The sequence below is a fragment of the Miniopterus natalensis genome, chromosome 1 (genome assembly GCF_054644295.1).
Source record: "Miniopterus natalensis isolate mMinNat1 chromosome 1, mMinNat1.hap1, whole genome shotgun sequence".
In the NCBI taxonomy this organism is placed as follows: domain Eukaryota; kingdom Metazoa; phylum Chordata; class Mammalia; order Chiroptera; family Miniopteridae; genus Miniopterus; species Miniopterus natalensis.
Window position 1 is genome coordinate 56,226,310 of NC_142081.1, and position 25,793 is coordinate 56,252,102.

Sequence of the window (25,793 nt, forward strand, 5' to 3'; positions counted from 1 at the left end):
AAAAACAAGCTACCTAGCACCATGTCTTATCTATACATGCATAAGGGGCTGGAAGGTTAAATACCCAAGTGTTTTCTTTGTGTTTATCTGTATTTTCTAGCATTCTAAATATTTTTGTAATAATGGAAACTAAAAACTTACATATAATCTACCTCCTTAAAAATACTTATAATTACAAAAGGGAAAACAGTAGCTATACAGTGGAGAAACTGGACAATTCCATAAACAAGTGATCAAAATTAATGTGACCAATAATATACAGACACCACGTGCCTCTAGCGGTGATCTCTGAGGACGACAGCACTTACGTAGTGCTCCACTGGTAATGCAGAAGCTGAATCTATCACGGTGCGATATCAGACGAACACAGATCAGGAACCATCATTCTGTAAAATAATTTGTACTCTTCAAAAATGTCAAGACCAAGAAAGACTGAGGAACTCTTTCAGATTAAAAGAAGCTAAAGAGGAGAGACAGGACAACTACATGGAGTACAGGATCCTAGATTGGACCCTGTAGTGGGGAAAAATGACTACAGGCACAAAGGATGAACGTCATGGGATGACAGAGTAATATATTGTGTCAATGTTCAATTTCCTGAATTTGATAAGTGCACTGTAGTCATATAAGAAAATAACCTTATTTGTAAGAAATATACACTGAAGTATTAAGGGGATGAAAGGGGATTAGGTATAATATCAATTCTTAAGTACAGGCGTACCTCAGAGATACTTCGGGTTCGGTTCCAGACCACTGCTATAAAGCAAGTATCACAACAACAAGAGTTGTAATCTTTTTGCTGGTGGAGGGTCTTGCCTTCAATTTGTGAAAAAATGCAACATCTTGAGGGCACAATAAAAAGAGGTATGTCTGTTCACCATATGGCAAAATGTTAAAAATTGGTGAATATGGGTTAAGAATATATGAGTTCTTTGTACCATTCTTGCAACTTTTCCGTAAGTATGACATTATTTCAAAGTAGTTAAAAAAGCAATCAACCAAAACAGAGCAAACAAAAACCACCACTCCCACTACAAAATCAACACACATACATATACTTTTTTCCTAAATTATGGTATTTTAATATACTTTTTAGAAATAAGATGAACCTTAGCTTATCAGCCACAAGTTTGGTTTATTTACAAGAAATAACATATACAAACTATAAAAGTGAACTTGCAAACTATAGTGCAAGTTCACATTTCAGTTAATCCTTGAGCAGGTATGTAATCTTTAAATATCCTCTAAGTTAAAAAATCCTTGTTTCTGAAATAAGTTTTTATATAAAGTCAAATCCTTGTGACTTAAGGATGGTTTTACAGTCTTAAGTGATTTTAGAAAGTGCTCTTGTTTCACTGTGGTTGCTTCTAGTCCATCTTCTTGCAGAGCCAGCAAGGCAGCCTATGAAAGACAAAAAGAAATAATTCGCTTCATTTTTGTTTTATAATATATAAAGCTTGAATGCAAAAATCTCAGTCTCACTTCACAGAATTCCAAATTCATGACAATAAAAACATTAAACTGCCCTATTGGGCACGTGTGGGAGGCAACCAATCAACGTGTCTCTTGCACATGGTCTACAAAAATCAATGGAAAAAAATATCAAGTGAGGATTAACAAAAAACAATACAAGAACATTAAGCTAAAAAGTCAGTGATTAAAAGTCCTCTTAGTAGAACTTTTCTTCTACATTAAACTCTGGCCTTAAACGGGAAAAAAAGAAAAAGCAAGTTGCAGAATAATATATACATTATGAGCCCATATACGTATTTAAAGATGAGAGACTATCTTCCTGACCTCAGACTAGGAGTTTCTAAACAGGTCACAACACTGACCAGAAAGAAACAGATCAAACACATACTTTATGACCCAGCAATTCTCTGTAGATATATACATACATGAAACAGACACACATACACATGTACACCAATACACATGCACAAGCTTGTTCATAGCAGCATAGTTCATAAGAGCAAAAGGGTAGTAACCCGAACTTCAGGAGTGGTTTCCTTAGGAATAGAGAGTGCGGAGGTCCAAGGGAGGCTTCTGGGGTGTTGATAATATTCTTTCTCACCCCAAGTGGTGGATATACAAGTAATCATTTTATGTTAATTCAGTGAACTGTAGCCTTATGATCTGATCTGTGCATTTTTCTGAATGTTATATTTTATAGAAGTTTATGGAAAGAATATATGCACTCCTATGTCCCTTACAGAATTATTTACAACAGCCAAGATATGGAAGCAACCCAAGTGCCCATCAATAGAATGAGTGGATAAAAAAGCTGTGGTGCATATATACAATGGGATATTACTTAGTCCTAAAAAAGAATGACATCTTACCATTTGTGACAGCATGGGATGGACTAGAGGGCATTATGCTAAGTGAAATAAGTCAGACAGAGAAAGACAAATACCATACGATTTCACTTATGTTGAATCTAAAGAACAAACAAAATTGATACAGACTCATAGATACAGAGAGTAGACTGATGGCTGCCAGAGGAGAAGGATGGGGGACTGGGTGAAAAAGGTGAAGTAATTAAAAAGTACAAATTGGTAGTTACAGATTAGTCACGGGATGTAAAATACAGCATAAGGAACAGTCAGTAATGTAATAAGTATGTGTGGTGCCAGGTGTGTTCTGAAAATATCAGGGAGACCACTTTGTAAAGTATCATTGTCTAATCACTATGCTGTACACCTGAAATGAATAGAAAATAATATTGAATGTAAACTGTAATTGAAAAAATTAAAGAATAAAAATAAAATTTACTTAGCCCGGCCGGGCGTGGCTCAGCAGTTGAGCATCGACCTACGATCCAGGTGATCAGTGTTCGATTCCCGGTCAGGGCACATGCCCGGGTTGCGGGCTCAATCCCCACTGCGGGGCGTGTACGAGGCAGCCGATCAATGACTCTCTCATCACTGATGTTTCTATCTCTCTCTCCCTCTCCTTTCCTCTCTCTGAAATCAATATATATTTAAAAATAAATAAATAAAATAAAATTTACTTAAACTAAAAAAACAAAAAAAAAAACCGTTTAGGGAAAGGGAAAACTGGACAATGGCTTCTTTTGCCCTCAAAATAAAGTCTAAAGGCCTTAAAGTAGTTTACAAGGACCTGAGTGATCTGGCTATTGTCCACCTCTTCAATAATGTCATGTCATTTCCTATCTCCAACAGTCTATATATTTTATCCCCTCTGCCTTGAACACTCCCCTTCCCTCCTTAGCCTGCTAACTCCCCTCATCACCCCCCAATTTCAGTTTACACACACCCTCTCTTTATGACGCCCAAGTCCAGGTTGGTGTTCTTCCTTGGTGTTTCCATACACAGCACCCTAAACTTCCCTGACTCACTACGTATTTTCAGTTGCCAATTCAGTACTATGATTCACCTCTCTGCACGCTCCCCATCAACCTGTAAGTTCTACAAGGGAAGGGGCTGCATCTGTCTCTTTCACCTCACCGGGTGCCTGCCACACAGGCGTCTTTCAGTAAATACCGCCAAGTGAATGAAGATCTGAATAAAGGAAGAAATGTTCTGAACCACAGATTTCTTCGCTAATTAACTTACTTCTTTACATAGGTTTCTAAGATCAGCTCCAGAGAAAAAACAGGTTTCTGCTGCTAGGTTTTCTAAAGAAACATCAGGTCCCACTGGCATGTTTTTTGTACAGACTTTCAAAACAGAAAGCCTGCCCTGGAACAAAATATAATTAATATGTTTATAACCCTGTAACATTTATGTTTGACACACACTATGTTAAAACATTTCAAGTTATAGTTTCCTATCATATTACATAGAAAGTACATATATTTAAAAATCAAACAGTAAGAATCACTTCTGAAGAGGTAAGAAAGATTAACTCATCAATGGCTCATATGACAATGGTAATAATAATGACATCATGATAAAATTTTAACATTTTTATAGTTGATTTTTAAAATAGCTAACTATAGGTAGATCTCTTTAAGAGACATGATCAATCTCTCTTTCAGGTACAAATAGTACCACCAGATATGTTTAAAAGTAAATACATGAACTATCAGACACAATTTAAAAATATAATAGACATTTAAAAAAATTTTTTCATCCCTTCAAAACTTGACAAAAGCCCAAGGAAGGAAAAAATTCATTCTCTGTCTTTCACCACTCCTGCCAGAGGCCCTGGATGTTAAGGGCAAAGAATTCACTGATTCGTTGGCTGTGGATACATTATGTAATCTCTAAAATCTCAGATTTCTCCACTGTAAAGTAAGGACGCTAACCCCAAACCCTTTTAACACTTTAGGATTCCTCCATTCTAGTTGCAAAATAATGGTGAATAGACTCGACCAACTCAGTAACTCACTGAAATAACTACCTTACTTTTAGGCTTATGTTTCTCTTAAAATAGGGCCAGAGTCCCAGGAAAAACAGACGGAAATGATGATTTATGAAGAGTCTCCAGGCAGGAAGAATGCAGAACCCATTGTACAGCACACACCACGTACACCCACCTCCCGCTTGGGATTCAGTTCTGCCAGGCTCCTTAGAGTTCAGTCACTTATGTGCTATTGAGAACGTTCACCCAGAGTGTGTGCAATGATTACCTTTTCATCTGGAGGTGGGATATAAATAATCTTATCTAATCTTCCAGGCCGTAACAAAGCATCATCTAACACATCGGGTCTATTTGTTGCCGCAACAATCATGACATTTCGATTAAAAATTTCTTGAAACTCCAACTGAGGAAAAACACACGACACAGAATGATGTCAATAAATTGCTAATTATTAAATGTATTTTTAAAATTACAAATCACAAGGTCTACTAGTTTTTAAATAGGGATACTTCTTTCTTGGGTCTGGGATGCTTATACCTCACATCCAGACTACCTTCTCCATAACAAGGTACCCCAGAAACAAATTATTAATCAAAGAGCCACTTGTGCACATGAGGAAGGGAGTGGCCAATAGGGAGGAAGCATCTCTCCATGAAAAGTCTGACTTCATAAAAGAAAACATGTAACTGGTGTCTGAGGCACCTGAGCGTCAGCGAATATTTACATTTAAAAGAATGGCTTGAAAAGATAGAAGCATGTGACAAACGCATGTAGATGTATGGCTATGAAAAGTCTTGGCTCTCGTCCTTAAAGAGGGAGATATGCTTTACTTTTTATTTTTCTTTCCAGAGGCAGAAATATGAACACCTAAGATGCAGGTATTTAAATCCTGGATACAGATATCTAAAAGCAACCAGGGCAAGGTCTTCCACACTAAGCATGCAAAATTGTGTGTGAATAATCATAGTTCCCCAGTAATGTGATCTCTCAAAGCAGCGAGTTCCCTGTATCTGTAAGTACTTTAGCTGAGGCTGGATAAACACCTGCAAGATGCTACAGAATAGTTCCTGCATTATGAGGAGATCTGATTAGAAAACTTCATGGGTCCCTTCAAATTCTAACACCTCTAAGGAGGTGTTAAGATTCTCCTTCCATGGAACAATTTTAAAAGTGGGACGTAAGTAATAATAAGAAAAGAATAACAGATAAGAAAAATTACCTGTCAGGGATTATTTGATTATTTAAGATGCCAAACTCTATCTGGAGAAGACTCAGAAGAGGGGGAAGGAGACTCCCAAAAGTCATTTCAAATTTATTATAACCAAGGAAATCCCTTCCTCAAGGAAACTGGAAATTTTCAGTTACTAAGATTATTGAAAATAATGTTTTGCTTCACAAAAAATAAATTTAGCCCAGCCAGTGTAGCTCAGGGGTTGAGCATCGACCTATGATCTAGGAGATCGCGGTTCAATTCCTGGTCAGGGCACATGCCCAGGCTGCGGGCTCAATCCCCAGTATGGGGCATGTAGGAGGTGGCTGCTCAATGACTCTCTCTCATCACTGATGTTTCTATCTCTCTCTCACTCCCTCTCCCTTCCTCTCTCTGAAATCAATAGACATATTAAAAAAATTTTTAATTACATTAATAAATGAATATATAAAGGGATGGACACTGGTTTTTTCAGGATATAGAAATAAAAAGAAACTCCCTTCTCCATTAACAATATGTAAAGTTATATTTCTAAATCTTAGAATAAATAAAACACTCATATATAGCTAACTTATAAAATTTGCCTCACCTTTTCCAGTTAAATCACAATTTTACCAGGTTTGTAAGTATCCTAACAGAGTCCAACTGAAATGATATAATTCTTCCTATGAGATGAATCCAACTCAGGAAAAGCTAGTGTAGATGCATTCTATTTAATGTGGGCCTGGAGTTTTGGTGGAATCTGGCTAATAAATACCTCTTCATTTTTTTTCAGCTCCTTGTATTTACCCTGTTGATCTGATTTACTTCCTCTTCTCTCAATAGTTTTCAGTCCAATACCATCTAATTCATTCAGAAGAACAGAAAGAACACGCTCTTGAACATTACATCCTGTTTTGCTGATTGATCGAGAGCCCAAGATTGAATCAATTTCATCCAAAAACACAATTGCTGGAGTATTTGCTCTTGCTTGTCGAAATACCTTTTGTTAAGAAAATAAAAATATTAAAAATTCAAAAAGCTATATATTATACTGTATTCATGTGAATTTATGTTTTCTGCATTACTATTTTTACAATGTAGAAAGAAGAGAAAGATCCTAAATGTCTAAAAATTGGGGAACAAATAAATAAAACTAGAAACAATGCAGTTTTATGTAGGAGTTAAAAATCATGTTTTCAAATAATTTTTAATATTATGGAATTTTAAAAGTGATAATGTTAAGTAAAAAAAAAATCACAATAAAGATACATATATATCGCCTGCTCAAGGAAACAGAAAGACAAAAGAAACTCACTAAAATGTTAATGTAGGTAGAGGGATTATGAAGCATTTCTTATTTATATTTTTCTATATTTTCTAAATTTTCTATAAACAAATATGTATAACTTATCTAATAGGAAAAATAAGCCATTACATTTTTAAAAATAAGGTTTATCCTTAAGGCATGAAATAAAAATTCAAAAGTAAACTTAACTACATGGAGAAAAATAAACAAACAAACCTGAGACAAGAGTTTTTCTGAGTCTCCAACAAAAGGTGAAAAGAGATCAGCTCCACTCACTGAAACAAAAGAGCAATGGCAGCTTGTGGCCAGAGCCCTCACCAGGGTGGTCTTAGCACATCCAGGAGGGCCATAGAGGAGAACTCCCTTTGGCTGTGTCAGACCCATCCTAACAAATTCACGAGGGAATTTCAGAGGCCATTCAATGCTCTGTAAGTACACAAAAAGAGACAGTAGTTTTAGTATAACAATAAAACATCAAATAATTCAGTAAACTTATTTGTTCATTCCACAATTCTCAGGTCCTTTCCCACACAGCAGCCAGCGATGTTAGAACCTAACTCAGGACACATCACTGGCTTCTTAAATCCTTCAATGACTTGCCATCAGAATTAGAATAAATTCCAATCCAAACCCCTTACTTACCACTGCTTACAAGGTCTTCCATAACCTGACACCCACACCCCACCCTGTTCCTTCTCAGGGCCTTACCTGCTATTCTCTCTCTGCCTGAACACCCCCTCAAGATCTTTGTGTGGCCACCCCTCATCATTCAGGTCTCAGCTCAGTGTCATTTCCCTGGAGAGGTCTTCCCTAACCACTCTAGTTAAAGCAGACCCTCCTCCTCCTAGTCACTCTATGCTACTGCCCTCTTTTACTTTTGGAGCACTTATTCATGCACTATCTGAAATATTATTTTTCCATGTTGGGTTTGTCATTCTGCTCCTGCTAGAACGTAAGCCAATTTCACCTGTGAATCCCTGGCACCTAGAATGATACCCTCACAAAGTAGGCACTCAATAAATGTTAACTGAATAGTAAATAAATCTTACCTACCCCTTAGGTAGATAGTTTTATCATCATAATTTTACAGATGTTGAAACTCAGGCTTAGAAAAGTTAAGTAATTTGCCCAGGGCTTATTGCTAGTGAGGTGGTAGAACTGAGACTGACCCCAGGCAGTGCAGATCAAGAACATAAGCTTTTAACTACTGATATATTGCCTCTCTCCAAAAAAGGGGTAAGACAAGACCTCTGGATCTTGGCAAGTCATATTTCAGTTGGGGAAACAGGCTTGTAAACTAACAACTAGGCCAGAGAAGGGCATTCCATGAAGAAGAAACAATACATACAGAGAGCCCAGCCTGGCGGGGCTCACTAGTTGAGCATTGACCCATGAACCTGGAGGTCACAGTTGGATTCCTAGTCAGGGCACATGCCAGGGTTGCTGGCTCGATCCCCAGTAGGGGGCGTGTGGGAGGCAGCAGGTCAATGACTCTCTCAGCACTGATGTTTCTCTCTCTCTCCCCCTTCCTGAACTCTCTGAAATCCAAAAAAAATATTTAAAAAAGTTAAACATACAGAGGGACACAACAACAAAAAAACAGAGAGACACAAAACCAACTAACTCATCCCGCCAGGAGCAGAGGGGAGGAAGAGGGAAGCAAGGAGCAATAGAGTTGAAATGGAAAGAAGAGTCTGATCACAATGGGCTTTAAAAGTTTTAGTCAACAATGAGGAAGTGGTATGGACAATGGACTGGAAGGAAATGAAGCTAGAGGTAGGGAAACCAGTTAAAATTCTCTTGCAATGATTCATACTACAAAAATAATAAGGCTGGGTGTCACAGGCAGTGGAGATGGCAGGGAAGGGATGGATTTATAACATAAAATATAATTGTATTTTACACAGGGACTAAGTTCTAAACCCAGATGGGAAGTTATGTGCACACATATGGCCCTGTGCATTCAGAAGACATGTCTGACTTGGGGAAGGCGCGGCTGTCTGCACTGAGGCAGGAAGTCACTGAGGCAGGTGTGGAGATGGAGCTGATGAGCTGAACTGAACAAGCTGAGTTTTAGATCCCTGGCAGTGTTGGGTAGGCAGGTGGCTAAGTAGTTCTAAAAATCAAAAGAACTGTGTGTACAGGATATAAAGATTTTTGAGTTAACAGTTTTCGGGGGACAGTTGGAGCCTTGGACATCGAGATCATGGACTCACTCACAGAATGCAAAAAGAGGACTCCCAGGAGCTTGGAGCACTAACATTTAAGATATGGAAGAGGAGTGTTCAGGAAGGCAGAAAAGTTTAACATCTCAGAGCTAGAGTTTTCAACAGGAAAGTACGGCTAATCTCTCACATATTTTATGAAGATTAAATGTGACAATGCATGTAAACAAACAGGGTATATTATAAATATGCTTATCCATGGACACAGGGATATCCAGGTTCACTGTAGATCTATAGCTCCTAGTTAAAATGAATAAACAATAATGGATACTTATAAATCAGGCTTTTGTGTGTGTGGTTAGAGAAACCTAGTTCCTTATGGCAGGATCACTGGAAGGTAAGCTGGCAAAATCAATTTCTGAAACTGCAATGTAGGCAAGAGGATCTGGAGAGTTGTGTCCCTCAGCATCCACTGTGAGAACCAGTATCAAGTAACCATCCAGCCATACAGACTATTTATTATAATGTTGTGCTTTTACCAGTCCTGGAGCAAAGTAAGGCCCACCACCTAAGTATTTTTGTACAGCTCGTGAACTAAATCATTTTTACATTTTTTAATGCTCAGAAAAAAAATCAAAACAATAATATATTTCATGATGAGAAAACTGTATGACTTCAGTGTCCTAAAATAGTTTCAACAGAATACAAGTACCCATTACATATTGCCTGTGGCTGCTTTTGTGGTACAACGGCAGTTGAGTGGTTTGCAGCAGACTAGCCCACAAAGCCTAAAATATTTACTCTGGCCCTTTACAGAAAAAAGTTTACTGAGCCCTGTTCTAGATTATCAACTCTTTAAAGCAAAAAACAAACAAAAAGAGGATGAGCTAGGGAAGTATGAAAAATAGTATTTAATGCTTATAGAAGTCCAATTAAATAGGGACTGAAAAGTGATCACTGGACTTAAATATTAGGATCAAATTAGTGATGACAGCAAGAGCCATTTCGGCATAGCTTGTTTTCATCATGAATGCATTGCACCTAAATTATAATATTCTACTGGCTTAGGCAGATTATCTGTCTCACCTGTTTTAACTTCAGTTTTACATCTTCAAGGCCACCAATCTGTTCCCAACCAACAGGCTTGATGTCCATCAGCCCAATAACACTTCGAAATGATGAAGGTTGAATCTTTTTAAAAGCTTCAAGAAAGTCTGTTTCATTAATCGTCGGATTCTCCTGATTCTGAAGAAAGACACCCAAAAAAGCAAAATCAAACCAAAAACGAGGTGAGACTTTTTTGCATAATTAGTTTACCCTCTTTTGAATTTATAAATCTATTTTGTTATCACTATAAAGAAATTTATACACATGGTACAAAAGAACCTTAAACCCCTCCCCCCAACATTCATCCCTGAGGATGTCAACAATTTCCTGTATATTTTCCCAGCATGCTTTATAATAAAAGCATGTGTATATCCTTTCAAACACATAACACAAATGGGGGACCACACCATACACATTAATTTGTACTTTATTTTTTTAATGTTTTTATTGATTTCAGAGAGAGGAAGGGAAAGGGAGAGAGACAGAAACATCAATGATGAGAGAGTCATTGATCAGCTGCCTCCTGCACGCCCCCTACTGGGGACGGAGCCTGCAACCGGGGCATGTGCCCTGACGGGGAATAGAACTGGTGACCTCCTGGTTCACAGGTCGAAGCTCAACCACCAAGTCACACCGGCAGGGCATTAATTTGTGCTTTTTAAAAAACTTATCTCAGGAATCTTTTCATGTCAACTAATATAACTCTACCTCACTCCTTTTTTTCTACCTCACTTTTACATGCCAGGTACTTTATATAATTTCCTCAAAGCAGAATGACAGGGTTTAAGAGTGTGTAAGTGTACAGTTGTGACAGCTACTACCAAGCTGTCCTCAAAGCTGCACCAATGAAGGCAAAGCTGCTATTCTCTCCACACATCTCTGACACTGGACATTACCAAACTTTTCAATTTCTCCCAATGTGACGGAGGAAATGGGACTCACTACTGTGTTAATTAAATTTCTTCAATCAAGAGTGAGATAGAGGGAGTAAAGGAATTCGAAAATCACTTTTTGGAACCATCATAGTAAAGGCTTTTTTGAGCAAGAATCATTAATAGAGTCTAATCGAGGGGAAGGAAAGTTGATGAGGAGCAGGATATCTGCATGATCTCAAAGGGTCTCCTCATGGATGTATTAATTGCAAAGCAAAAGACAGCTATACACTAAGAAACTGGACAAAACCTTGACTGGATGATCACATCAGTCACCACTTAGGGGCAGCACCCATAAGGGACTGTGGCCATCTTGTGGCTCCACATGTGACACCCTAAGAAGGACACACTATCACTTCTGTAGTATTCCTAACAGGCACGCATAATCTGAATCTATGAAGCAACATTAGGCAAACCCAAACTGAGAGGCAGTCTATGAAACCACTGACCTGCATCCTTAAAAATGAAATGTCGATGTCAAATATCTCACCAAAAAAAAAAAGCTATGGAGTGTTCAAGATTAAAAGTAAGTGTAATATATTATTCTGAACTAGATTCTGTACTGAGAGAAAAAAAATAGTTAAAAATATTGAAACCATTACCCAAATCAGTATATGGACTATAGATGTGATAACATTTTGTATCAGTATTAAATTTCTTGAATATAATGATTATACTAACCAACCATACTGTGCTCATGTATGAGAGTATCCTTGCTATGAGGAAATACACATTAAAAAATTAAGGGATAATGGGTTATCCATCCTCAAATGATTCATAAAAAAATAACATGTATATACATACATGCATAGAGAAAATGATAAAGCTAATTTGGCAACATGTTAAAAATTGGTGGATTTGGATAAAGGATTTAGCAGGAGTTCCCTATCTTACAACTCTCCCTAAAGTTTTACTTATTTCAAAACAGAAAGTTAAGAATTGAAAGAAACTAATCTTTAAGGAGAATTTTTCACGTTTATTGGCCGTTTGTAATTTTGGTCATACCTTATTACCCATTTTCTCTTGGACTTTTTGTCTTTTCTTACTGATAGGCGAGAGTTCTTTCCCTACAAGGTAACTGCTCTTTCTGTCAAGGGCTAAAAGCATTTTTCCCCAGTCTATCTCATGTCTTATCTTTGCTTATAATATTGTTTTGCCATTCCAAAATGGTCAAATTAGTAAATCTTTTCCTTTTTGGCTATTAGGTTTTTTTTTTTGTTGTTTTCAAATGTTTTTATTGATTTTAGAGAGAGGAAGGGAGAGGGAGAGAGAGATAGAAATATCAATGATGAGAGAGTCATTGATTGGCTGCCTCCTGGCCCGGCTGGCTATTAGGTTTTCTGTTATGCTAAGAAAGTCCATCTTCACGCTAAGATTATATTTTGAAGAATCCTTCTAGCAATTTCCTTAATCATTCTAATGAAGCAAATTTTTTGTTAGAGTTAAAAACTCATATTTCTATTTGTAATACCTGTATTATATTTAAGTATTTGCCCTTTTATATCAAACTCTAAACATTCACTTGTCCAAAAATTCCCATTTTCAATACTAAACTATTTTAGCCCATTTATGTAAGATTATATAAGTGAATATATATGTATAGAGCAATTCTGAACAGCATTCCTTAAAAAAAATGTTAATAATTATAATGTCTGGGAAAGATTTCAAGCAATTTTTACTTTCTTTATAATTTTTTATCTTATTTAATTTCTTACAATGAACACTTAAATAATTTTTTAAGTAACTTTTTTTTTTTTAACTGGCTGGCAGTATTAGATGCTGGGTACCTGAATACTAATTAATTTTTAGGTAACTCCTACTAACATTTGAACATCCCATCTCTATTGCAAGATCCCTCGTGTGTGCATTACTTCACTGGATTCTCATATAATTCTTTCCCTTCCGTATGTATATGTGTATGTGTTAAACTGTATTTCTCACCCTTTCATAGGAATACTTTACAAAAAGGTGAACAAACTTCAATGGGTCCCTTGTCTGCCCTGGCACACAAAGAGGCAGTAGCAGCCCCTCAGCTGCCTGGAGTGGGAAGGAAGGAAAAGATGGAGCCAGTACCTCTCCAGATGCCTCTGTCCCTTCTTCCTTTTTGCCTTCCTTTCTTCCACTTCCCCTGGTTGCTTATGAACTCAGCCATCGCCTGCGGTAACTATGCCTGGGCAGGCCCCTCCTCAAGTAGCACCGGGCTCCACCCTAGGATGGCAGCAGCTGGCTGGTCCCCCTAAGCCAAGGTGCTCAAGGTCAAACCTGGAACTTCAAAGCAGAGGGAATCCTAAATGTGAATCTCATTTTCCATCCCCTGGTACTCTCGTCATTCCCTCAAAAGGCATATACTCCTACACCTTTACACGTGGGATTTGTCATTAAATCTTCAAGCAGTTTTGGTTCTAAAAGACCCAGAAGATGAGGACTTAAGTTCATCTAACTCCTTCCCCACCTTCAGTGTAAGAGTAAAAATAAATGAAAAGGAAATAAGGAGGGATACAAATTATCTAGGTAAAGAGGTTTTCAAAATTTAGGATAAATCATCCTTTAATAGTTTAAACAAACTTAAAATTGGGCTTTAGAAATTATAAGATCAAAGGACAATGTTAACATTACAACAGAGATTAAAAACTTTGTCCCCAAATCCTCAGCATGCTGAATTTTTTTCTAAAGGGGTTTAGGAATTCAGGGTTACTTATTATGTACAAAGTGAACAGATTTTCCAATCCACAGTGTTGGAAAACTATTATATTTAAGCTAATATTCTAAATATTTTTAAGAAAGGTAGTCATGAATTAAAGATCTGAACATCAAAGTCAAATTTAAATAAAATTACAGGCACGCAATTTTTTCCTGAGTTAGCAAAGGCTATTTTCCCTATAAGATACATATTAATAATAAAGGGAAATAGTATCATGACAATAGAGAAATCTCAGAGATTGGATAAGGTGGTAACCTTACTCAAGAAATAAGTTAATAGGACAAAGATACCGTTTGCTCACTAATCGATACAATGAGAGCACAGGATCATTTTAGATACTCCTGCCAAAAAGGCAAAACACGAATCAAATTATGAGGAAACATCGGTCAAACCCAACTGAAGAATATTTTACAGAATAATTGACCTGTACTCTTAAAATGTCAAAGTCGTTAAAAAAAGGCTGAAGAATGGTTCTAGGCTTTAAAAGATTAAGAAATCATGACAACTAAATGCAGTGTGTAATCCTGGATTAAAAAGAACATTTTCTCTTTTCCTTTTTAAATGTTTGCTCTAAATGAAATTAGTGGGACAAATGGTGAGATTTGGACAAGGTCTACATAGATTAGGTAAAAGTATTGTGTCAATGTTAATTTCCTCATCTGGATCACTGTACTGTGGTTAAAGTCCTAGTTTTTAGGAAACATACACTTAAGTTTTCAAGGCTAAAGGGGCATCACGGCTGCAGTATATTCTCAAATGTTTCAAACGTAAAAATATATGTAAGAAACAGCTGTGGAAGGTATCAAAAGGTCCAAGAAAATGTACTTACCACTTTTTTCAATCCCCCAAATTAATTTGTTGCCTTAATAAAAAAATTAATACACATGCCCATAAATCAGCGTTTCCTACCTTCTCACTGTGAAGCAAAGCATGCAGGGCAGCCTCCCTACAGAGTGCGGTCAGGTCTGCGCCAACATAGCCAACTGTCATTTCTGCAAAGAGGCTCAAGTCAACTTGACTAGAGATGGGCATCTTTGAGGTAATCACCTGTAGAATCTCCTTTCTTTGTTTAAGTGTGGGAGTCCCAATGACAACCTATATGCAAAGCAAAAAATAATAACTTACTGTTTAAAATATTATTATCTTTAATCGTCACCCAAAAATTTATTTATTTTAGAGAGAGACATCGATCCGTTGCCTTCCGTGTGCGTCCAGACTGGGATCAAACCAGAAACCTAGGTATGTGCCCTGACAGGGAATCCAACCCACCACCTTTTTGGTGTAGGGGACAAAGCTCAACCAACTGAGCCACCAGCCCGGGCTAAAATATTATTTTTTATCCTCACGAATATGTACAATAATTTAGTGAGCAAATTAGGAATTATTACTAGGTCCTCTTAAGCCTACCTTAGATTCTGAACATACGAAAATCCTAATCTTCCAGAAGAGCAACACTGGCTAAAAAGCTGCACAATGAAAATTACATATGTTATTTAATAAGTCTTGATTTGTTACTTTTGAGACCAGACCAAATTCTAGGAGCCAGTAAACCAGATAGTCTAGGTCCCAGTCCTTAGGGAGCCGATTCAGGAGCCTGGCACTGGATGCTGCAAGGGAAAAATCCACTCAAGTTCCGAGCAGGTTAAGCTAAAAGTGTGCAATTATCGTGTCCCTTTAGAATCCTACCACAAAGTTCAAACATCACTTAAACTAAACTGTTCAAACTATTTTAACAGAAACCAAGAATCCACTGAAGACTGACGCTTATAAACAGGACAGCTTTTGAATCCTCAAGCTTCCCGGGACTCAGGGAGCGCAGGTGGGACAGGATGGTGGCCTCCGCGCGCGCGAGAAGGAATCCAGGAGAGTTTATGTCGCTCCCATTAACGCCACCCTATTATCCATTTAAGTTTAAGGCACTTGTAGCAAACCTACTTCCCCTAAACATTAACATTACTGGTTGTAGGTTTCTTCTTCAAGACCTGTACAACAAAACCAACCCCTAACGGACACTCGCTGCTCAGGACACTTCGACGCTGGAGAAAACGAATCCCGGTTCGCGGATCATGTTTGGAAAGGGAACCGACGTGTTCTTCGCGCTCTTACAAAGGGCCCACTCCAGCCCCACCGGGGTCCAAACCTAAGTGGCAACGCCTCGGGGAGGCCAACCTGGGCAGAAGTCGAGGGTGCAGGGGTCACGGGGGACCCGCCCCGGCCCCTTACCTCTCGGTCGAATCTCCCGGGTCTGCGCAGCGCCGGGTCCAGCGCGTCCGGCCGGTTGGTGGATCCCACCACCACCACCTCGCGGTCCCCGCGGGCGCCGTCCAGCAGCGTCAACACCTGGGCCACCACGCGGCCCTCGGGGGCCCGGTGCGCGCCGCCCCGCCGGGGACACAGCGCGTCCACCTCGTCCAGGAAGAGCAGGGTGGGCGCGCGGCCCGCCAGCTCCCGCGCGCGCTGGAAGACGCGCCGCACGTTCTCCTCCGTCTCCCCGGGCCGCGCGCCCTGCAGCGCGGGCGCGCTCACGGCCAGCAGCTCCGCGCCCGCCTCGCGGACCACCGCCCGCACTAGCTGGGTCTTGCCCACTCCCGGGGGCCCCGCCAGGAGCACCCCGCGGGGCACGGCTAGTCCCAGCGCGGCCAAGGCGCGCGGGTAGCGGAGCGGCAGGCGGAGGAGCTCTCGCAGGGAGTCCGCCGCCTCCGAGAGGCCCCCCAGGGGCACCTCGGGCCGCGGAGACGCTGCCGACGGAGGCTCCCCGCTGAGACCGATGAGGGTGTGAGGGGTGACCAGCCCGGCCGGCTCCGGGCTGGGCACTCCGCTGACGATGTGCAGGGCGGCCACCGGGCCGGGGACGCCCGGAGGAGCGGCCACCACGTGGCCCCTGGAGACTGGCCGGTTCCGCAGCAGCTCCTGCGCTGCCTCCAGCACCGCGGCTGGACTCGGGGCCCCGCGCGCCCCCGCCCGCTCCCGCAACTCCGGCCACACGGTGAGGCGCCGGAGGGGCGGGCAGGGCACCAGGCGGAGGCGGCTCAGGCTGAGGCTCCCCCGGGACCCCGGCGCCCCGACTGCGGACCCGGGACTCGCGCACTGCGGATCCAGTTGCACAAACCCGTCCGCTCCGTCCCGCCGCGGCCAGGCGGTGCAAAGGCAGGAGCCGCCGTCCGGCAGGGAGATCTTCACCGCCGAGCCCAAGTGCGCGCCCAAGGCATGGAAGGCTGCCGGGCCCAGGCGACAGCGCTGGGTGCCCCGGTCCCTAGTGTCTAAGGGAAGGAGCTTTAGGACAGGCCCTTCGGGCAGGGGACCTGAGTCCGGAGCCATTGCACACGGTGGAACCTAGGCCGAGGACAGTGGGGGTAGGGATTCCACCCGGGCCGGAAAGGCCGATACACCGAGCACCCGGCCGGAAGCAGGTGAGGCGCACGCGCCAGGCAAGAGTCACTAGCGTCTGAGTGGAGGCCAGAAGGGCCAATCGGGGAGATAGACGGTGTCCTGGCCCTGGGGATAGCTGGTTGTGGCGTCGGCTTTGATGAAATACTGGCCGATTCCTGAGCTTTCCGGACAAAACCTTCTTTACGGGCGCCGGGAGGCAGCGGAAGCTAACTTCCCTGGCCCGATGGCCTGGGGGTTGGAGAGCCGCCGGCGTGGCGGAGCCTTCGCCCGGCTCCGGGACCCGGCGTCGCCACCGGCGCGGTGGAAGGTCGGCCGGGAGTCTGCTGTTTGTGAGGAAACCCACACGGTCCCCATGGGCACAGTGTTTTCGCAGTGCTTTGTTGCTATGTCTTAGGTGGGCTGGAGCAGCTGCGTAATAACAGCCTTGGCGCCTTCGATAACCCGGGCTCCGGCCCGCGTGGGAGGTTCGGGCGCGCAGCGCGGCCTGGAACGCCCGGGGAGCGGCGGGGAGGAGACCCGGGCTCCCGGCGTTTGCGGCGCGCCAGCGCGTTCTGTGCAGATTGCCGCTTTCCTCCTTTTAATGTTCTTTGGCATCTTAATCATGACCTCTTCTGTTCGTGGGATAAGTGATTGTTGTCTCTGTGGGGCACGGTGCTAAGTCCTGTGTTAGAGGCGATGTCTGTCTACATCAAACTGCTGTTCTCTTTCCACCTCTCCTCTCCCCTGGCCGCAGGGAATTATTCTTACCAGCTGGAACACATTTCCTGTCTTTTTAAATGCTGCTCATCAAAAAGAGCTACAGGTATTCAAAGTAAAAAATATGCCTCATTTTTGTCTTACCCACATCCTTCAACCTCTATTCCCCCCCCCCCCCCCCCCCCCCCGCCTTCACCGCAACCCCAGTTTGTGAGATCTCAAAATCGAGGTTGCAGATGGAGTGCTTAAGTCACTGGGGGCTTGGTTTTTTTCCTACTTATGCAAATAGTTGACCCTTGAAAAACACTAGAGTTAAGGGTGCCAGCCAACACTCATCCAGTCAAAAACAGCATATAACTTTTGACTCCCCTAAAACTTAACTGCTAATAGCCTAATGTTGGCCGGAAGTCTTACCAATAACATGGACACTTGATTAACATATTTTGTAGAGAAAAGAAAATGTTATTGAAATAGAGAAAATTGTTACATTTACAGTGCTGTATATATTTATTGAAAAAAATCCTGATATAAGTGGACCCGAGTGTTCAAACCGGTGTAGTTCAAAGGTCAGCCGCAGACTCTATAGCAATATCTTCTCAATGGAAAGTATGGTCAGATCTGGGATCTTGAGATCAATGCCAGTTCCTGGCCTCATTCTACCCAAACCTCAGGGCAGTCACTGTGACTGGCTTCTGGAATCCACAGTCACTTACCTGGTCTCTGCTGTATGTTTCCAGATCCAGTGCTGGAACAACTTAAAAGGAATTAGAAAATAGCAAACCAAGAGGAGGTCTTGAAATGGCTAAGTCACCCATTATGTCCTATTTTCTTCTTTCTCTTAATCTCATTGGCTTCTGTTCTCTTTGGAGAACAAATACTCCAAACTCAGACTTTTCAAGAACAGTTTTGTGTTTTCTGAAATAAAAAAACAATGTTTTTACTGACTCCTGAAGGTGTAAATAAAAATAAAAATGCCCACCAAGTTATTCTGTAATGGAGGTTCTTTTATTCTGATTCCAAGAAGCTTTGAGGATAAAAAAAAAAAGGTTAAGAAGACTTAATGCAGACATAACTGTCTTAAATATGTATAGGACTGTCATATAAAAGGGTTGATATACTTATGTATATCTAAAGTACAGAACTGGCCAGGAAGTGAAAGTTTAGTGGAATAAACATAAAAATCCTCCTCATTTGTAGTATGGTCATATGGAAGAGATAGGAGATATTTTATAAGATATAGCCAAAAGCATAACCAAAAAAGCCAAGACAAGGAGACAAAGTTAAACCAAACTCAGAGTTTTCTGCATTTGGTTTAAACAGATGTAAAGACTGTTACTAGGAGTAGGATGTGGAAGAAACTACATGTTGCTTTGGGTTGGTCTGAAAGGTTGATTTTATACAAGGTCAAACTAGAATTCTCTAGGTCAAACTATGTATTCTTGTAGGATACATATACCCAAGAAATAGTCACTTCACCCTTTCCCTAAAAGCTCCAGTTCTCACCTTAAAGCAACCAAGAATCCTGTTCCAGGGCCTTCGGCTCTTATTCACACACTCTCAGCAGAACTATAACTGGCTTTTCCAGTCAGCTAGTGAAATCCACTGTGTCTCTTTAAGTCAAACCATTTGCAACACTATTATTTCAACCATCTTAATATCCACATTTATCATACCATTCACTAGCATAGTCTTCTCCTTGTGGAAAACCATTCTTTTTTCTTTTTTTAAGTGTATCTTTATTGATTTCAGAGAGAGGAAAGGAGAGGGATAGAGAGATAGAAACATCAATGATGAGAGAGTCATTGATCGGCTGCCTCTTGCACGCCCCGGACTGAGGATTGGCAACCCGGGCATGTGCCCTGACCGGGAATTGAACCGCTCTTTCCTGGACCCTAGGCCGACGCTCAACCACTGAGCCACGCCTGGCAGGGTGGAAAACCATTCCAATAGGAGTTGTGTGGTTCTTTTTTAAAACTTGTTTTTAATGTAACCCAAAATTTGATGAATCTATGACTTGAGAAGTACTAATTAAAGCACCAAAAGGTTGAACCACTAGAGGGAGTCCAGAACATATAAATCAGAAGGCTACAGGATTTTTGAGTTGGAAGTGTTCCCGACTGTGGCCTCTATTAGATTTTCCCAAGAGTTACACTGGGAGTATGAGATGGTCTGTTGTCTATATAGTTACTTATTTCCACATTAATTTCTACATTTCTCAGGCCATGCAGAACTCACTTTCAAAGTTATAATTTAACTGCTGTATTGAATACCAAAATGAGACTCTTTCCCCAATCCAAAATGCAGTGATAGATCAATATCCAAACAAACTGAATTTATCTCGCTATAGCCTAGAAATAATTACAGCCTTTAACTGTTTCAATTATCCTTGCTAAACAATCTTTTGTGAGATTTTCCTAAAGAGAGGCTTTTAACAGTTTCTCTCGATTTCAGTTGCTAGATTCAAGGTTATAATCTGTATAAATATTAGATTAACTGTAAAGATTCTTAATTATCAGTAAGCCTAAAAGTAAAAAGAAATCGTTGAAACCTGTTTAATATATATATATATATATATATATATATATATATATATATATATATATATTTTATTGATTTCCAAGAGAGGAAGAGAGAGAGAAACATCAATGATTAAAGAGTCATTGATCGGCTGCCTCCTGCACGCCCCCCACTGGGGATTGAGCCCGAAACCCAGGCATGTGCCCTGACCGGGAATTGAACCTCAATCTCCTGGATCCTAGGTTGATGCTCAACTGCTGAGCCACACCCAACTGGGCGGAACCTGTTTCTTTTTAGAATAATGATTGTACATTATTTGCCCCTTCAGCATCAATAATATTACATATTAAATATTGTATTTCAGGATGTGAAATATACCATAATTGTGAAAAATCTAAAGAAAATGGTTAAGCCAGTAGCACGAGACATCTATAGATCCATGAATGATCATCTTTCTTATGCTTCAATTTTCATGTTATGTTCAACCCTAATATATTTGAACAGTAGCAATGATTATGAGTTGTAATAGATAAGTATAGCAATTCATTCAACTACACTTGAAAAGGAATGACTTGCAAATGCTTTATCTCAATATGTTCATGCAGACATATCAAGGGATTTATTGCCACAGATACCTAATATGCCAAACAGATATTCTTAGAGTAAATAAGAAAATCCCAGAAAATAGGACATTGTTAAAATTATTCTTTAAATTTTTACAGTTTTAGTTTTCCTCATATATCAAGGTTAGAGTTATTCTTTACAAGACACAGAGTCAGGAAGGTGGGCAATTAAAGCCATCAGAAATCTTTGCTGAATTATAAATGACCCATGGACTATATTTCACAGAACATCATTTTGACAGTCTGTTCTTACAGATTTTCAGGAAACTTCTTGTTTCATCATTTTTTAGAAGTTAAGTCTTTAAGATAATTATCCCCCATGATACTGGTTCAAACTGTTCAAGTAGTTAGAGTAGTAATAGTTATGTATTTATTAAACAAATATTTATTGAACATCTACTTTATGCTACTTACTCTACCAGTATCTGAGTATATGGTGGTTTTTCAAAAGATGTGATTCTTGCCTTCACAAAGTTTATAGTCTAGTAAGGAAGTCAGACAGTAAAGGACTCAGTAAGTGAGTAAACCAGATAATTAAAGGTGATGAAAATTGCCATTAAAGGTGATGAAGAAAACAAAACAGAAAAGGGCTTCTTTACATAGGGAAACAGGGAAGGCCTCTATGAGAGAGTGACATTTAAGCTCAAACCTGAAGGATGAGAAGGAGCCAAGAAGGAGAATTGGGGGGGGGGGGGGGGGGCGGGGCAGAGTACCAGTCAGAGGGAAAGGTGGAACCTGGTTGCTGTGTTTAAGAAATTAAAAGAAGGCCAGCTTTGTCTTTACCATACAGCACTTATATTCACACTTTTTTCTAATTGTTTTACACATAAAACAAGATGTATATTTTGTTACTCTGCATAAATAGTTGTTTAAAGATAGAAACTTAAAAAAAAATATCTATGGTATACTTTACAGGAATCTAGTAGTGTGCTGGATTATAGTTGTGCTCAATAAATACTTGGTGGATTGAAATTAGGGAGTAGGGTGTGGTGGCCCGTGCTATGCAAGTTGTTAGATCTTGTTCTATCCAGACACATCAGATGCTATTCAGGGCAGACGCAGGTAGACCTCAAGGGTAATCTTCAAGAGGGATGTCCCTGCTCCTGACTGAGGCCACTCTTCCTGTCACTTGTTATTCGTCTCTCCCTCTTTCAACATTTTAAAATTTCAGTTAAATCAATCATAAATGTCTGTTAAAACTCAGTATTGTCACCATAATCATTGCCGATGTTCAAATACTGTGTCTTAAGGTTGACTGTAATATGCAATTGGAAACCCATGTGCTGTTGACTTATCTAAACATTCATCTTTCCTTTTCTCTTCCTACTATCAATAGGAATCCTTATCACTTTTATTGAATTACTGCAGCAGCCTCCTAACCAGACTCCCTCTCTCCAGTCTCTCCTCACGTTGCTACTATATTAACCCATCCAGGAAACTGCTGTACTTTGACTGGTTATATCTATCTCAATAAATCTTAGATCTTTCAAATACTCAAGCTTATCTCAGAGTGGACACAATATTATGTGAGATCTTATCTAGGAAACCGAGCCAGAAAGAAGTCCATCATATATTTATACTCTTATACATCTAGTTGCATTCTGTTTCTGGTGTTAGGCAGTTACTTAATGTGACTTCGTATTATCTCTCCAATGAGATTATTAAGTGAATTTGTACCACTCTTTTCTAATATTTTATAATTTTTGCTCCCCACCTCCAATATTGAGCAAAATACTACGTGCTTAGTAATTAAATATGTCTGTTCTCTCTATTACTAGAGATTTGGTTTGAACTTAGGGGAATGAGCTTGCATCTCAGAAAAATCTGGTTTGAATATTACATTTGAGATACACTAAGTCTGAGAATTCTAGTCTATCATAACAAATCCTAGAGATTTCACACTCTCAAACGTGTCTAGTAGTAACGTAATATTATATAAGATCTAGTCTTGGGGACTGAGCCAGATCTACAGTAGGCCAGTCTACAGAACGGGGGAAGACAGCATTTGAAAATAGTTTATTGATAGTAATTCACTGGTATTTACTTCATCAAACTTCCCTCTAGTTCTTTGCTACACCCCTTCCAAGAATAGAATGAAATCTTTCATTTCTATTTTCCAAGGCACCAAGGTCCGGCAGAGGAGATGGAGATACCTTTGCTGTGCCATTATCTCAGTGATCGGCAGGATCTTGCTGGAAGAATACAAGCCCTGAGAGAGAATAGAGAGAGAGGACTCATAACCCTTTGGCCTCAAAATGGGAGGACTGACTCCAGAAGAAATTGATCCACTAGGTTTCAAAGTAGCAAAACTGAAGGTAAAGGGAGGATGGTACATGTTCTGAATCCTCTCAAGTAGAAAGGGAACTTTCTTTAGAATAATCGCCCTGTTCACATTATCCTTGGTACTGAATACTTTATTTGTCCATTGAAATGAAGGTCACTGTTTCCTTCCCACATCCAAAAATGTGTGGGAGTGGCCATGAATGCCTAGGCATTTTTCAGGGTTTTGTTTTTTGTTTTTATGTCAACTTTTTTTTTCATGTTGCTCTGCTACTCCCAGACCTTCAGACTTCTCCAACTCCAAGTAAACTCAGTGTTTCATTACCATGAAAAGTGTCTGACCTGCTTTGGTGCCATTGGGATGGATTCTAGGCAAACATAGCTACCTCCAGACAAGACAATTCATTGATTCTCACTTGGGCTTTCCTCAGCATGTAACCACCCCTTTTAGCATATGGCTTCCTTCTGCCTTGAATGAGCTAGTCATTTTCTTGTCTTCCCTCTACTCCCTCCTGGTTTTTAGAGTTGACACTGTGTGTTAGTCATCTGTAATCTCTCATTCTACCTTCTCCCAACAGGGGCTACTGACCGACTTGTGTGATTTTGAGCAATTCACTTAACCTTGCTAAGCCTGACTCTTATAATCTATAAAATGGATTGTTGTGAGGATTGAGTGACATACTATTATATTAATTGTAATGATTATTGCCTGCCTTACAAGGATATCATGAGGTAACTTATGGAAATTTCTTTTGAAAAGTAGAATGCTCTATTGATATGTAATATAAAGCTCTACTAAACAGTAATAGCTATACTGTGTCAGGCACAGTTCCAAAGTGCTTTACATGTATGATCTCATTTAATCTGCCAAAACTTGGGAGATTTAAATTATTTCTAATTTACAGACGAAGAAATTGAGGGACAGAAAAGTTAACCAACTTCTCCAAGGTCACATAGCTAGTAAGTGCCCTGCTGTACTCTGCTTTGCTGCTCTAAGAATCCACCCTATGTTTGCCGTACCCAATTCTGTGAGAGTCAACAGTATTTGCTAGATTGCAAAGGAGATTTTTTTATCTCCCTAGCTTGCTGATAATCAAGTGAGATGATATATCTGAAATCCCTTTGAAATACTAAACACACACACACCAAGTGAAGACTTTCATACAAGAGTGTTGTAGTCGTGTACTACAGAGAATGCTCAGTGCAGGAAGCAGATGTGGAAAGTGCTGTCTTCCCCATTTCTGAGCTTGCTCTCAGCGTCTTTTTATTTCTCAATGTGGCCAAGCTTGCCTTCCTGTCCTGACTAGTTCCCCTTCTCCCCATTTCAGTTCCTAGTCATAATAATAACAGCAGCAGCTAATTTGTAATGAGTGCTGTTGTAAGTGCTTTACATATATTCATTTAATCATCATAACTATGAGTTAGGTACTAGTATTATCCCTATTCCATTCGAGAAAGCTGAGATACAGGGGGGTTAAATAACTTCACAAGGTCATACAGCTAGTAAGTGAGAGTCAAGCTTCGAACCTGGGAGGAGAGCTCTATAGCCTACTCTTTACCACGATGCTGTGCTGCATCTCGCTCGGCCATAGCACCTGCCACTGACCTAAATACATATTTACCAAGGTAAAAATTTTCAGACAGCAGTCACCACTTTTTCTTTTTACCTTTTGAAGTCAACTTTAATATAATATTTGTTTTACCCACTTATGGTAAATTTAGAATCTTACCAACTGTTAATAATTTGTGTTATAGCCCAGCCAGGCATGGCTCAGCTGTTGAGCATCCACCTAGGATCCAGGCGATCAGGGTTCGATTCCCAGTCAGGGCACATGCCCGGGTTGTGGGTTCGATCAGTGACTCTCTCATCATTGATGTTTCTATCTCTCCCTCCCTCTCCTTTCCTCTCTCTGAAATCAATAAAGATATATTAAAAAAAAAAAAAAGTTTGTGTTATAAACTTTGCATTTTAGTCATTACCTCGGGAAAAGGAGATTTAGCAATAACTGAGCATAATATTAGCTAAACCACTAGCTAGCGTACAGCCACAGTAGAATATTTTGTAAGAAATGAGATCAAAATCCCAGCTATTTTTCCTGATACTTGATATGAGATAACATTCAAGCTGCTACTTGCTCAAGGGTTAGGCACAAAGTTGGCAGAATCGACTTTCTTAAAGACATTATAAACAGGGATAAGCAAAGTTTTAAAATGTACACAAAGTATCTTTCTGAGATACCAGAATCTCCAGACTTGAAGAAACCTTGAGATGAACTAGTTTGTACAGCTAAGGCCTGCAGAGGTTAAGGGACTTGTCCAAGTAATTAATGTTATCCAAGTGGTGACTGATCAAGCAGGGGCTAGGGTTCAGGTCTCCAGACCAGCACACAGTCTTCTTTCCTCAGCACTGCATTTCTGACTAGCGCTATCTCAGGCTGCTGTCTTGCACACAATGACATGAAAGACTTCTCACAGTCAAGAAACTATTAGTTGCCCTAATAAAGACACTACATTTAATTAACTCAGGAATCATGATGTCTTATATTTAAATAAGT

At 40.2% G+C, this 25,793-nt stretch overlaps 1 protein-coding gene across 2 annotated transcripts; it reads right to left on the reverse strand.

The window, feature by feature from the left end:
- Positions 1-1,058: 1,058 nt before the first annotated feature.
- AFG2B (AAA ATPase AFG2B) lies at positions 1,059-17,052 on the reverse strand. 2 transcript variants are annotated; one of them, XM_087821748.1, is made up of 8 exons: positions 15,956-17,052; positions 14,642-14,827; positions 10,079-10,237; positions 7,044-7,253; positions 6,297-6,521; positions 4,598-4,732; positions 3,579-3,704; positions 1,059-1,401 (listed from the first exon to the last, which is right to left on the reverse strand). In XM_087821748.1, exons 1-8 carry the CDS (start codon positions 17,048-17,050, stop codon positions 1,234-1,236), a joined length of 2,304 nt encoding a protein of 767 aa, XP_087677874.1. In that variant the 5' UTR covers positions 17,051-17,052; the 3' UTR covers positions 1,059-1,233. The 2 variants fall into 2 exon arrangements, with proteins under 2 accessions (XP_087677874.1, XP_087677876.1); XM_087821750.1 differs by lacking the exons at positions 1,059-1,401; positions 3,579-3,704 and having other exon boundaries at positions 4,623-4,732; positions 6,329-6,521.
- Positions 17,053-25,793: the final 8,741 nt, after the last annotated feature.